The 12,830-nt window shown below is 51.4% G+C and overlaps 3 protein-coding genes across 3 annotated transcripts; all 3 read right to left on the bottom strand.

Annotated features, from left to right (window-relative positions):
- Nucleotides 1-2,823: 2,823 nt before the first annotated feature.
- Nucleotides 2,824-3,634, bottom strand: PHYSODRAFT_472900 (hypothetical protein; the record flags this gene model as incomplete). The annotated part of the gene is made up of 2 exons (XM_009517491.1): nucleotides 2,824-3,102; nucleotides 3,461-3,634. Coding segments are annotated over 2 exons (453 nt in total), but the record flags the coding sequence as incomplete, so codon positions are not given.
- Nucleotides 3,635-5,110: 1,476 nt separating this feature from the next.
- Nucleotides 5,111-6,959, bottom strand: PHYSODRAFT_309368 (hypothetical protein; the record flags this gene model as incomplete). The annotated part of the gene is made up of 9 exons (XM_009517490.1): nucleotides 5,111-5,310; nucleotides 5,402-5,495; nucleotides 5,534-5,594; nucleotides 5,674-6,050; nucleotides 6,133-6,219; nucleotides 6,276-6,520; nucleotides 6,613-6,720; nucleotides 6,798-6,837; nucleotides 6,930-6,959. The coding sequence occupies 9 exons, from the start codon at nucleotides 6,957-6,959 to the stop codon at nucleotides 5,111-5,113; spliced, it is 1,242 nt and encodes a 413-aa protein (XP_009515785.1).
- Nucleotides 6,960-7,279: 320 nt separating this feature from the next.
- On the bottom strand, nucleotides 7,280-12,350 carry PHYSODRAFT_476023 (hypothetical protein; the record flags this gene model as incomplete). Its single annotated transcript, XM_009517489.1, has 7 exons — nucleotides 7,280-7,585; nucleotides 7,678-7,763; nucleotides 7,825-7,984; nucleotides 8,063-8,344; nucleotides 8,406-10,111; nucleotides 10,310-10,848; nucleotides 10,918-12,350. The coding sequence occupies 7 exons, from the start codon at nucleotides 12,348-12,350 to the stop codon at nucleotides 7,280-7,282; spliced, it is 4,512 nt and encodes a 1,503-aa protein (XP_009515784.1).
- Between the last annotated feature and the right edge of the window lie 480 nt (nucleotides 12,351-12,830).

The raw sequence follows: 12,830 nt of genomic DNA, 5'->3' as shown, positions 1-12,830 counted from the left end.
TTGAGTCACGTAGCCTGCAACCGACTTTCGATCATCAACTCGATTTGCAAAATCCGCATCGGCGTATGCTCTCAGGTGATCATCCAGCTTTTGATCTGACCACGCCAGCCCACCAAGCTGGATCCCCCAGTCCGCTGTCTCTTTCAGGTAGCGCAATCCACGTTTTGCAGCTCTCCAATGCAACAGACCTGGGTTTTCCAAGAACTGACTGCACTCTCTAACCAGGTAGGCCAGATCGGGCCGGGTACCGAGCATCAGGTACATCAGGCTGCCAACCACAGCACGATAAGGCTTCGATGTCATCAGTTGCCTCTCATCGTTTTCGGTCGGACACGTGGCTTTGCTCAGCTTCAGATCCGCCGTGCTCGGCGTCTTGCAGCCATGGCAGTCCTGCATGTTGAACCGCTTGAGCACGGTCTCGGCATACTTCTGCTGTCCAATGAACATCGTCCTCTCGGCCCGGTTCCGCGTGATCTCCCAGCCTAGTAGGTAGTGTAACTCCCCGAGATCCTTCATCGCAAATCGGTCCTCGAACATCTTCTTCATCTTGTTGATGAGCTCCATCGAAGGGGCAAACAGAATCAAATCATCAACATAGAGAGGGATGAAGACTAACTGCCCATCAATTACTTTAACCCCTCTAACCCCGTATTCTGTATCCTACAGAATAAGCATTGTCACAGGACATAATATCCAGCAAACTTGTCCTCTCTTTCGAACTTCGCATATGGATGTTTGTATAGCCGGTATTGTGCACATCTTCCTGTTAGATTAGCGATGGGAAGATAAACGGGGTTTATTCAGCGGTAATAGACGGACGAGTATAAACCATCAACAGGTTTGAAAATTCGGGTGGAAGCCTAAAACCGCCGCGGGTCAGCCACTCGTACTTTCCATCATTCCGAAACTGCGCTGTTCAAGACGTCGCAATGCAAGCTTTGTTGGGGCCCGTCGAGCGCGCCCAAGTGGCCAAGGACCATGGCCGAAGACGATCATGATGAGCGCCATTGTGATCTACAGGTAAGCGAGAGCGTGTACTTTGCTCTGTAACATTGTACTAGTGGTATATTGATTCTACGTTGCGATGTTGATTACCAGACCTGGTGATCCGACCCAGACGACGCTATGAGCTCTCGCGTGTGGCCCGATTGGCAGATCGATTGCGGAGTCAGCGCACAACCTCATCGGTTCCTACGAAGCCGGCTGCTGCCGGGTCTACCGCTATATTGTAGCTGATGCAGTGGCTACTCAAGAGGCTACAGAAGAAGCGCTCCTCATGGTGTGGCTACACCGGAGACTACAGAAGAAGCGGTAGATGCTACGACGGATGCTACAGAAGAAGCTCTCCGCGTGATGAGGTTACACCGGAGATTACAGAAGAAGGGACAGAGGCTATGCCGGAGGCTACCGATGAAAGCGGCAGGAATGGAGCGGCAGTGCCGGAGGCTACAGAGCAAAGTGGAGGCTGCCAAAACGGCGAAGATGACCCACGGCTGGCGCGAACATTGAAGAGCGTGCGCATGTAAAGGAAGAAGTAGACGTTGGCATGAATATCATATATTGTCCTGTTTCGTACAAGAGGAACCGTGTGTAGTGCGTGTCATTACGGGCTATTGATCATGCAAGCTCCCTGGTGTTGTTAGAGAGACAATCGTAACAAGCTTGTTTGGTGGGCTAAAGAAATCTAATGATGCGCTAATGTCAAGCACAAGGAAGAATTCGCCCAGTTCCTCCTCACTACGTCAGTTAGAAACAGGGCGATTTCTTCCTCCGCGTTTATCGCGACGTGCCGAAGATGGGTGGCTGGAGCCGAAGTATGCAGCCTTAGCCGCCTTGCAAGGTATTACCATGTAGCAGGTTTTGAGCGTGCTCTACGCTCGCCACGACCAATTGAAGCTCCCCATTTCGGCATATGGTGGATACATTGAGCATGTTTTGTTCACTTTCGTAGCTGTTCTGTGCACAATGTACCCAGCGCTTGACCGCAAGATGCGAAAGGGCTTCCAACAGCAAATCTTTGACAGGTTTTGAAGTATACTTTAATCAAGTCTAATGCTTATTCTGTAGGATATAGAATAAGGTCTGGGGCTAGAAGGGTTAACAGCCACGCAGGCCTCCGACTGCAACATCGTGAAGCCCTGCTCCTCCAGGAATGACTTGAGCAGCTGAAACCACACCCTGGGTGCCTGCTTCAAGCCGTACAGGCTCTTCTTCAATCTGCACACCCAGTCCTCGTTGCCTTTCACTTTGCAGCCTTCAGGCTGCTCCATATAGACCTCCACGTCGATCGCTCCATTCAAGAAAGCAGTAGTGACACCCATCTGATGCACTTCATAATCCCAAACAGCCGCCAGTGTCAAGAGAACACGCAGTGTCTCCAGCCTCACAACAGGCGAGTACACCTCAAGGTAGTCGATACCATAAATCTGCATGATGCCCTTGATCACGAGCCTGGCTTTGAATCTCTCGATCTCTCCGCTCGCTAGATACTTGACGCGAAAGATCCAGCGATTCTGCAGCACTTTCATGTGCTTCTCACGCGGCACCAACTCCCAGGTATCGTTCTTCATCAACGAATCAAACTCATCATCAGCTGCATTTTTCCATTGCAATGAGTGTTCACTCTTCATAGCGTCACCGAAAGTATTTGGCTCTTCAAACTCAGCTCCAAACTACTCACTCGAGCTGGTAGCGCCACCATGGGGTCTCTCCAACTTCAAGCGATAGAGATTGGTATAATCAACTTGAGCGGTAGTCACACCAGACTGTAAGATAACATCAGCACGATCTGCCTCATCAAAGTGCACCTTCACACGATCGCGTTCAGGCAGATATTGGTCGCACAGAGTAGAGACTGCACTGCAGCTCTGGAGCATAACGAACTCCTCGCAGCGTCAGTGAACACCTCCCACCAGTAGTCTCCAGCTCCTTAACCACAGTACCAATACCCTCAACACTCAGCGAGTTCTTTCCTCCAACTCGAATCCGGGCGCTAAGAGGCGTGAACTCCATGAAATCAGTGAGCTGGTTCGAGATATGACTCGATGCACCAGGGTCCAGGTACCAGTTATAATGAGCTTTGTCTGCAACCGGCATTTTCATCTAAAGAATCAATCAGAAAGACGCGGTGTCCGTCCGTCACAAAATCGTCACGCTTATTCACTAAGTACGGATCCTACTAAGTACGAGTAGCTGCCGAGCGCAGCGAAGGCGGCCCCGTTGCCGAAGGCGACCCCCTCATACGATATTGCGGGGCCGCAGGACCCGCCCCAGCCTCTGTAGTACTAACCTGACATTGAGAGTAGTGCAGCGAGCCGACGAGGCGAGCGGAACGGGTCCGCCACTGCCGTAGTGAAGCGTAGGCAGCCTGCTCCAGTAGCGGAGCGAGCATAGCGAGTGAAGCGCCAACTAACTAAAAAAAACCGCCGCGTAGCGGCGGCGCTCGGCTAGTTTTCATTACTTGAAGAATAACATACGCGCTGTCATCACTTTCATTAGCATAGTTACTCTTTTCAGCAGCCTTAGTACTCTTTCCTCCACTCATTTTCACGCGCTTCTGAGCTTGGGTGCTGCTGCGATCTTCGGCTGGAGGTCGCTTGCCAAGAAACGGGCAATCAAACACATGATGCCCTGCTTCATGGCAGTGATAGCAAGCACCACCTGGCTTTTGTCCACTGCCGGCTTGGCCACGTCCAGCTCCACGTCCACCACCTCGGCTCCCGCGACCGCCAGAACCACGTCCACCACCGGAACCGCGCCCGTGTCCACCAGATCGACCACCACGTCCACGGCCGCGACCACGTCCTCGACCTCTTCCTCCACCAGCAAAGAACACCTTTTCTTCTTCATCATTGTCCTTGGCGCCCTCTGCTTTCCGACCTTGGCGATGGTCGTAAGCATCTCCAATGCGAGTTCAAGTTGTTCATAATTAGGAGGATCATCAGCATTTTGGGGCTTGTGACTGGCGAGAAACGTCTGTACAACATGATCATATTCGCGCGGCAGCGATCCAATCAATAGTGCTGGCTTTACATACTCGTCCACAGGACGCCCGACTCCAGCAATGGTCTCCATCAGCCGACGCATCTCGCTCAGGTGATCTGGCACATTGCCGTTGGGAGCGAGCCGTAGCCGACTGAGCTTGGCCCTCTCCTCAGCGTACTTCAGGTACGTTTTGCCCATAAATCTCTTTTTCAGGCGCTCCATGACACGAAATGGGGTGGGTTCATACTTCACAGTCTTCATTATGTTATTCGTCATCGCGTCGTAGATGATCTCCTTGGCGTGGGCCATCTCGCTCGTCCACGTCGCGTGCGTCTCCGCCTCCTTGCTCTCGTCCGGCTCGGGCAAGTCCTCCTTGCAGTACTTCCACGGCTTCTTCCTCTCCAGCTTAAGCTTCACTCGCTCGTGCCAGACCTCGTAGTGCTTGCCGTCAAACGGCGGGATCGTCCTCTTCTCCTCGTGTGACTCCTTGGGCGTCTTCTTCTGCTCCGCCATGACGTCCTAGTTGCTGTGCTCCCCTCACGTCAGCCTTGGGCTCATAACCTGAAGTGGAGTGTCCTCTTGGTGCTGCTCACGCAGAGATGAAAGCAACGACAACACTCAGCTGGGCGGCAAAAGCCACCTTGTTGGCAGTGTGTATATTCTCAACTGAGGCCTAGATTCTTCTCTTTCACCTTTTGTCTTACTCCAACTGCAAGTAGTATAGTGGGGATCAGTATAATCCGCAACAAAATGCAACGTTGTAGGTGGCGTGTGAGCCCTGCATAATATGTGCGGGCATACCGGCACACGTGTTCATCAAACGCGTATGCTTTGGCTGCCACAACGACTGCGAGGACGCAGCTCCGCATGGATCCAGCGCAAGCGCAGGTGATAGTCTTAAGTGTGCTTTGCTTGTATGCGTGTGTTGTAGCACAGGACATGGGGGCGAGTCCGATAGTGTACACCGTGCACTTTGGACAGCCCCTCTCCAACAATCTTTTGGTACTAGGTTGGTGGGGGCACTGCATCCAAGACGATCAAAAATGAGAGGTGGGGCACCAATCGAGGGAATCGCTCCAGAATTGATCGCATTCAATTGATTAATGTTCGCCATTTCGAAGCTTCGTCAGGACTCGGAGTTGGTGGCAAGTTGACGAAATTGCGCGCGGGTGAACTTTTTCCAACGAGCGTAGAAAAGGCCAGCAAGCGTCATGCCCACGACTAACATCGCCGGGGTGATCGTGAAAAAGACGTCAACCGCGATGTAAATGAGAAGACCGGTTGTGATCAAGAGGGCGATGATCAGGAGAGCACTATTTCCGGGGACTGAATGTTGTCAAACATAACAAAGTGAATAGTCATACCACGGTGAGTTGATCATAAGCGTACAACGATAACGCGTTTGTTGGTGGCGTACCTTTGAACGGGCGTTCGGTATCGGGTTGCGAGAAGCGCAGCTTGACGAACGCGATCAAAATCAGCAGCTGATAGAAAGCTGAAAGCGCATTGGTCTGCCGAGAATCTCGTCGAATTCGAACTTGATGAGGACGAGGATGATCACGAGACTGGCAAAGACCGCGTTGTGAGGCGTGTTGAAGCGTTTGTTGCGCCTATTGTATAGCCGAAGGAAAATATAAATCAAGGTGTTAGCAATATAATACGCATTTATGAGATCGAGGGTCAACTTACGCCTTTAGGAATACTGGAGCGAGGCCACATTCCGCCATTCCCAGGATCTGGAACGAGTCGCAAAAGAGCTCAGCGATGTACATGCCGGCATTGCTGCAGAAGGTCGCCAGAACAACCCAGTTCGAGAGAAAGCTCCCGCCGATGTCTTCCGCTATGCTTGAGAACGACCCTTCTTCCCACGTCGTCCAGTGCGGCGAGTTGAACACCGTGGCACCAAACAGTGGCGCCAAGTATGTGAGCGCCACCAGCAGCACGGAGAGCAGCAGCGCGCGTGGATACGTATACCCTGGGTTGGCTACCTCGCCACCGAACACCGACATCCCAACGGCACCGTTGAAGTTCCAGAAGAGCGTGTTGATCAGCAGCGACCAATCGATCTGAACAACGTCACGCACAACAACACAAAGTTAGCTTCACCAAACCGCCCGAGAAGCACCGCCCCCTAATTCACACACTTACATCAAGACCGCCAGACATGCTGACGAAATCTCCATTTTCATCGTACACGATGTCAGAACGACGAACTTCGCTCACTGCACCCCAATCCTTGGCGCGCACCACTCCCCAAATGAATAGGACGGCGAACGGAATCATGACATGACCGCCATTCCTCTGCCCACGATGCGGATACCCAGCAGATTCGGAAGCGCCAGCGCTACCGCGATGGCTGCTTTGATGAAGTACTCTGCAACGGGCGAGTCGATGGATCCATAGACATCAGTGAACGTAGCCACTGCAAGTGCAGGGTAAATGGCGTTGTCGATCACGCCTGAAACCCACGCCCAGTAGCCCGTCTGGAAAGCCCAGAAAGGTCCCAGAGCATTCAGCACCCAAACCGTGTAGCCTCCTGAAAATATTAACAACAACTACAACAACAACAACGGTGTTAATAATGTCCAGCCCGCTCCCTGGTACAGTTCAATGACTTGAATCACTTGCCGTCCTGTGGGAAGGTGGTGCTCAGCTCAGCCGTCACGTAAGCGATTGGGATCCCGAAGATGAAGGGAAACAACAGCAAAAAGATGAATCCGATCAGCGGACCACCAGCTACAATAACAATGAACAAACCAGAGGAGCTAATTAATTGGGGATTCAAATCGGACGATCGCGAGGTTTGTACGCACCGGAAATGATGTACTCGGAGCCAATGGGTCCGCCGCAAACCTGCAAGCCATACGATGTCGAGCCATATGCACACGTTAGCGACTTTGAGTTTGTCAAGCTTGCTGAGCAAAGCATTGTCAAATGGTACCCACCGCAAAGTAGCACAAGCCGACAATGGACATGACTTTGAGCTGACGTCGAGGACCTTCCTTGACCGTCTCCAACGTGGTGGGGGGACGCAGTACCTCCCCCAGCTCAGCCGCACTGAGAGAGCTGATGCCGCTCACGACCGACGGGTCCCGCAGTCTCCTGCCAACCAGCAATTTGTGCTCACTCAGTCAGACCTCGACTCACGCTGGCATCGATTCGGACCGATATGCGTCATAGAATGTCCACCATATAACTCCGTAGCCGTTTCTTTGTCCACCCTTGCGAGGGTCGCAGAGTACTTCAACTACCGGCATACTGAAACCCATACAAACGACGCTTCAGCTCGCTGACTCTAGCGCGATTCCTCCTCCTCGGCGTAACTGGGCAGCGCAATGCTGCTCCTTCGGCTCGCTGGCACGTCGTGTTTCGGCTGTGAGCCCAGGACGTCTTTGGTCAGCTCCGTGAACTTCTGCACGCGCGCGCGGAGCTCGTCGCGAAAGATGAGCGAGCGCACGGCGTCGTGTAGCAGAACGGAAGCGTGCAGATGCTTCACCTGGTACCGCTCCTGCTTGCGCATCTTGCCGCCCTTCAGGAGCAGGCGCCACTTCTGGCTGACTGCAATAGTGCTCGGCAAGTCGGGTACAGGCGCTTCATTGACCTGCATTGGGTGATTGTCAGACAAATGAACGACTAGCGAGAAGAAGTCGACTACAGCAACCAACTACCAAACAAATGTATGGTATCACGTACAATGTCCAGCACGAACTTGCCGAGTTTGCGCACAACGTCGTTGAAGAACACGCGGTTGCCGTTGTAGACTCCGATGTCCAGAAACTCTACGAAAACAAAGTTAGCATTGGTGTCTGCTATTACGAGGTCAATAGAAGGTTTATGTACCGATAAAGGCTGTGACCTCCTTCACCGAGACTTCGTTATCGTGGCAGCCATAGCCAAGAGGTTCGTCAAGTTGCTGGATGAGCTTGGGGAGAAGGTGCCATTCGATCATTCCTGTGGCTTCGGGGTCAAGAATCGACCAGGTCTCGACAAAGTTTTCGTACTGTGATAGAATGCATAAATGCGTGTGCACGATAAGTTGTCAGCATGGTGTTAGCTAAAGCTGTTGTGAGGCACGTACATGTTGGGGTAGTAATACTCCATTGGCTTGGTCTTTCTCGTTGGCGAAGCCCTCGAGGATGACAGCGATAAAGATGTTGAGGAGAATGTACGTGATCAGCATCGTGAAGCTGCAGAAGTACAGATATGCGATGGGAGAGCCACAGCCGTCTAGCGGTATGCAACCCTCAAAGTTCGCAAACCCACACATATTCGGGTCGTAATATGGGTCATCTATGCAGTTGTCACTCTCAGCGAGCTCGTGCATAAGGTCGTTCCACCTCTCGCCTGTCGCGCAGCGAATCTACATATACAACCAAATGTCAGCATCGATATATGACCGGAAGTTGTCTAGGAAACCTTACCAGTGTAATCATGGCTGTAGAAATGCTCTGGAAGTTGGCAAACGGAGTGAGTAGATCGCCCAGCTTGACTTTGGCGAATAGCTGAACCCCCACCGCAGCATAAATGAAGAACACGAGAAGTAGAAAACCACCGATGTTGATGAGGGATGGCAACGTAAACAGCAGGGTATTGACAAGCTGCCGCAGTGATGGAGCTGTTTGAATGAGCCGAATGAGCCTCAAAACTCGAACGCCGCGGATCATGGCAGCGCTTGACCCCACTGCATCACCTCCTACCCACGTGTAGATCATACCGAAACAAGAGCCAACAACCACTATAAAGTCGAAGATATTCCAGGAATCCTTCCAGTAATAGTGCCCCAATCCTGCGATTTTGATTGCCGCCTCAAGTGCGAAGAGCAAAGTGAAGAACACATTGGCATACTCAATGATGCGCGAGTATAGGTCTTCCTCGCCGAAGTACGTAAGACCCATGAAGAACGTATTCAGCATGATGGCTCCCATCGTTACGGTCTCCAGCATTGGGCTTCGCGCCAAGCGAAAACAATACAGACGAAAAGCACCTCGTGGAGATCGTATCTTGCGTTTCGGCCGCAACTTGAGTACCGCTTGGTTGATCAGTAACCATTCTCGCTGTGAACATGATAGCAATCGTGTACCATCCAAGGTTTCCTTCATCCGATTAAAGTTTTCAATCACAACGCCAATGAAGAGCTGGATGAAGAAGAATGAGCCAAGAAAAATGAACGCAATAAAGAATAACGTCCAACTTTCGTGGTGGTTAGCAATGGGTTGCATATCCACATCCGTAGCATCGACACCTGCAAGCATGAGCGTGATCCATCCCTCTGTGGTGCTGATTTCATAGAACGCGAGGAGTGCATACAAAACATTGTCAAAGTTCTGCGGGATCGTGCGCTGCCACGACGCGTTCAAATAGCCACAGACCATTCGTGACGTGATTCCGTCCACACCGTGGACGTCTTCAGTAGTGGTTGCTGCCAAAGCAGAAGCACTAGCATAAAGTGCCGCAGCAGTATCATTGAACCATAATTTCTCTTCAGCTAAGAGGTTATCCCACGCGCGTGGGCTCATGATTAACGCCTGTTGGGCAGTCGTAAGAGCGTCGAAAACATCGCCACTGCAAGCAAAGAATCGTCCTTTCAGGTTGTTAACCGCAATGATGCTAAAAATCAAGAGAAGAAGTAGACACACCATGCCCACGTTCAGCATCTGTGGGATGGCAGACACCAATGAGCTGACGACGAGCTTCAATCCGGGGTTTCTATGGATCATGCGTAGGGGACGCAGCGCACGAAAAGTTCGCAAGCTTGAGATGAACTTCAATTGCTGGGAGCTCGTACCACTCGAAAAAAACTGGAGACCTGGGATTGCTACAGCCGTGATAACGAAGTCCATAACATTCCAGCCATTGCGCAAGTACGCGTTCGGGTGCAAGCAGAGCCCTTGTGCGATAATTTTCATAACCACCTCAAGCACGAAGATTGCTGCAAATACGGAGTCCACATAACCCACCACCACGACAAAAGTACTTTCAGGGGCAGAAAGAGGGTTATCGAGTGCCACACACGCCGTGCTGGCAATCACGAACCCAAGGATAGCGCTATCAAAGCGAGGGTGCGAGATAATATTCCACGCGAAGCGCCGGAGCGGGTTGTACGGGCCGAAAGTGTACAGAGATTGACCTTGCGGAGTTTTTGTCTTTAGCAACATTGTCTCCACCGGCAATATGCTTAACTCTGTCTTGGACATGCGTCGGCTATGGTAACTTTGAGGGTTCCCCAATCGCCCGGATCCCCTCGTCACAGATGTTAGCGAGTCTCGATTGGACTGTGAGCGCAAGTTTGATCCGGGCGCACTGTCTTCAATCGCGGGAGTTACACGTCTGCGAGTTCCCGCTCGCGCGTTATCTGCTGGTTGCAATGAGGTGGACGTCATCATAGGTGTGACACGAGATTTAGTGCGCAGCGCCTCCTTGGCCTCGATAATATTTGCCTCTTGACTAGCTTCTTCAGCGTCTTCGAAATGGCTCAGTAGGATTGCTAGAAACAAGTTGAGTACGATAAAATTCCCGAATACCACGAGCGATATGAAGTAAAATAAGGCGGTCGTGCCAGTTGTACGCCAGCCGTCGAATAGCACATTGTTCCAGTTTTCACCCGTCAATACCTGGAATACTGTGACACCAGACCAAAGTAATGAATCGAAGTTGGCACGAGGGACGTATTCCTCACCATCAGTGTCGGCTGCAGGCGAGGTTAACGGTATTCCATTGGAGTCGAAGCGAAAGCGGTTGCCAAAAATCTGCATGCCCAGAAGAGCGTACACATACATGAAGAGCAGCAGGAATACACTAAAATTGCCAACTTCGCTCACCGCGTTCGCGATCAAACGAATAAGTTTCTGCAAAGATGGCCAAGATCTGTACGTGTGAGCGAAAATATATATGGTTAGCGCCATTGCAATGATCATGGAATAGAAAAGTTCGTACCTTGCCAGCTTGAACAACCGAAAAATACGCATGGAGCGCAGGCCAGCAAAGGATTGCGACTTGGCATGCGTTGAACCCGACAAAAACTGAGGAGGTGATACAGTGGCCTCGATGATCCCCAGCATCACAACTAAAGCATCAAACAAATTGTAGCGGTCCTCAGACCACCGTTGATAACCCAGCCCGAAAATCTTAAGCAGCGCTTCCAACAAGAAAATTTGCGTCAATACGAAATTAATCACATCGACAATTGATGCCAGCTCATCATCAACGGGGTACTGGTCGAGGGAAAGTAATACAGTGTTCAGTAGGATTAGCGCTGTCACAGCAGCGCTAAAGACCCAATGATCGAGTGCATGTCTGACGAATTCTCGAGTAGTGCGCACCACAGAAGGTTTCCCCTTGGTTGTCGGTGACGGCGGCATTGACGCGGCGATCTCGCGCTGGAGCTTTCGCTCTTCGGCCTCAACCAGCGATGCATCCGAGAAGTTTTCCCAGATAACGGCAAGCGCTAGATTCAACATAAAGTATGAACTCACTAACACGAAAGACACCAAGTAAATGGCCACGGAAGTGGTATACCCAGCGTCTTGAAGCATATACATAACGTCAGTCCATCCCTCGCGCGGCATACAGATGAAAAGCACCATGGCCGTTTGTCCAATATGATCGAAACCAAGTATGCCAAAGTCCAGATCAGAATCGTACGTCACTCCCAACTCCAATTTCGCGCGTATCTGGTAGTCTGGGTGGGTAAAGCGAAAGTTGCCATTGCGATCGTAGTCTGATCCACACGTCTGGCCGATGGGACAGGCTTGTTCATCATTGAGATTGCACAGCTCTGCGGAGCCATCACTGGAAACGGGCCAGAAGCAAACCCGCGGCGTTTTCCATGGTGAAGAATCATGAGTCCAAGAGTTCATTTCTGCTTGGAGCGGTAATGAATCTTCGTCAAGACACCTGAAAAGCTCAGGTGCAGCCACAACCTGTTCCTGATAGGCTGGTAGTTCCTTGAGCGAGATGTTCGGGTCGAGAGCTAGCGGATGTGGCGACAGGCGGCAGCGTGAGTGCATCGCTCCACTGTAAAGTTGTACTCCGATAACTCCGTAAAAGAAGAAGAGAAACGAAAGAAAGGCTACGACTGTAAGAAGCTCTGGGATGGACTTGAGCAGTGCTGTCACGAGCTTTTTTATGCCTGGTACAGCGTTGAAAAATCGTAGCGGACGAAGTACAAGCAACGCGCGCATACCTGCTGTAGCTGGGATACTCGGTAAAGCTGCAATCAGCCCCACTACCACCACTGTGAAGTCGATCCAATTCCACGGGTCCATGAGATACGCTCCGCGGTCGCCAATTAGACCCATCGCCACAATTTTAAGCAAGCACTCGAATGTGAATAGCGCAGTAAAAATGCTGTTGGAGTAGTCTGCCATCGTATTTCGTAGTGATCCTTCACTGGCAGGATTCCCGTCTGCATCGACATGTCGGACGTCCACAATCGCAAGCATCACGGAGTTGGTAGCGATGAGCAGTAAAACAATCTGGTCGAACAATTTCGAGGTAACAAGCCAGACCACGATCTGCCGAAACTTGTTGGCCTCGTCGAAGATACCGAGTGAACACGGCGCAAACTTCACGCATACAAAATAATTTTGGTGTAAGTTCTCCTGAACATACGTACTAAGTAGCAACTTAGCTAGAAATTGACTTACGAGAAAGCGCTTGCCGTGCGCGAAGAAGTTATACCGCTCCATGATGTCACTGGAACCATCGTCATCAGCATAGCAGCCTGGAGACGCATTGATGATGCTCTGCATGAAGTCCGTCACGCCGAATTGAACGGGCATGGCGGAGAACCGACTGCTAAACATTCCTGCGGCACTCGATACTCGAGCTGACGGCGGGCCTTCTTG

The sequence above is a fragment of the Phytophthora sojae genome (genome assembly GCF_000149755.1).
Source record: "Phytophthora sojae unplaced genomic scaffold PHYSOscaffold_1, whole genome shotgun sequence".
NCBI lineage: Eukaryota > Oomycota > Peronosporomycetes > Peronosporales > Peronosporaceae > Phytophthora > Phytophthora sojae.
The sequence above is the reverse complement of the archived record's forward strand: the minus strand, read 5'-3'. Positions and strand labels throughout refer to the sequence as shown.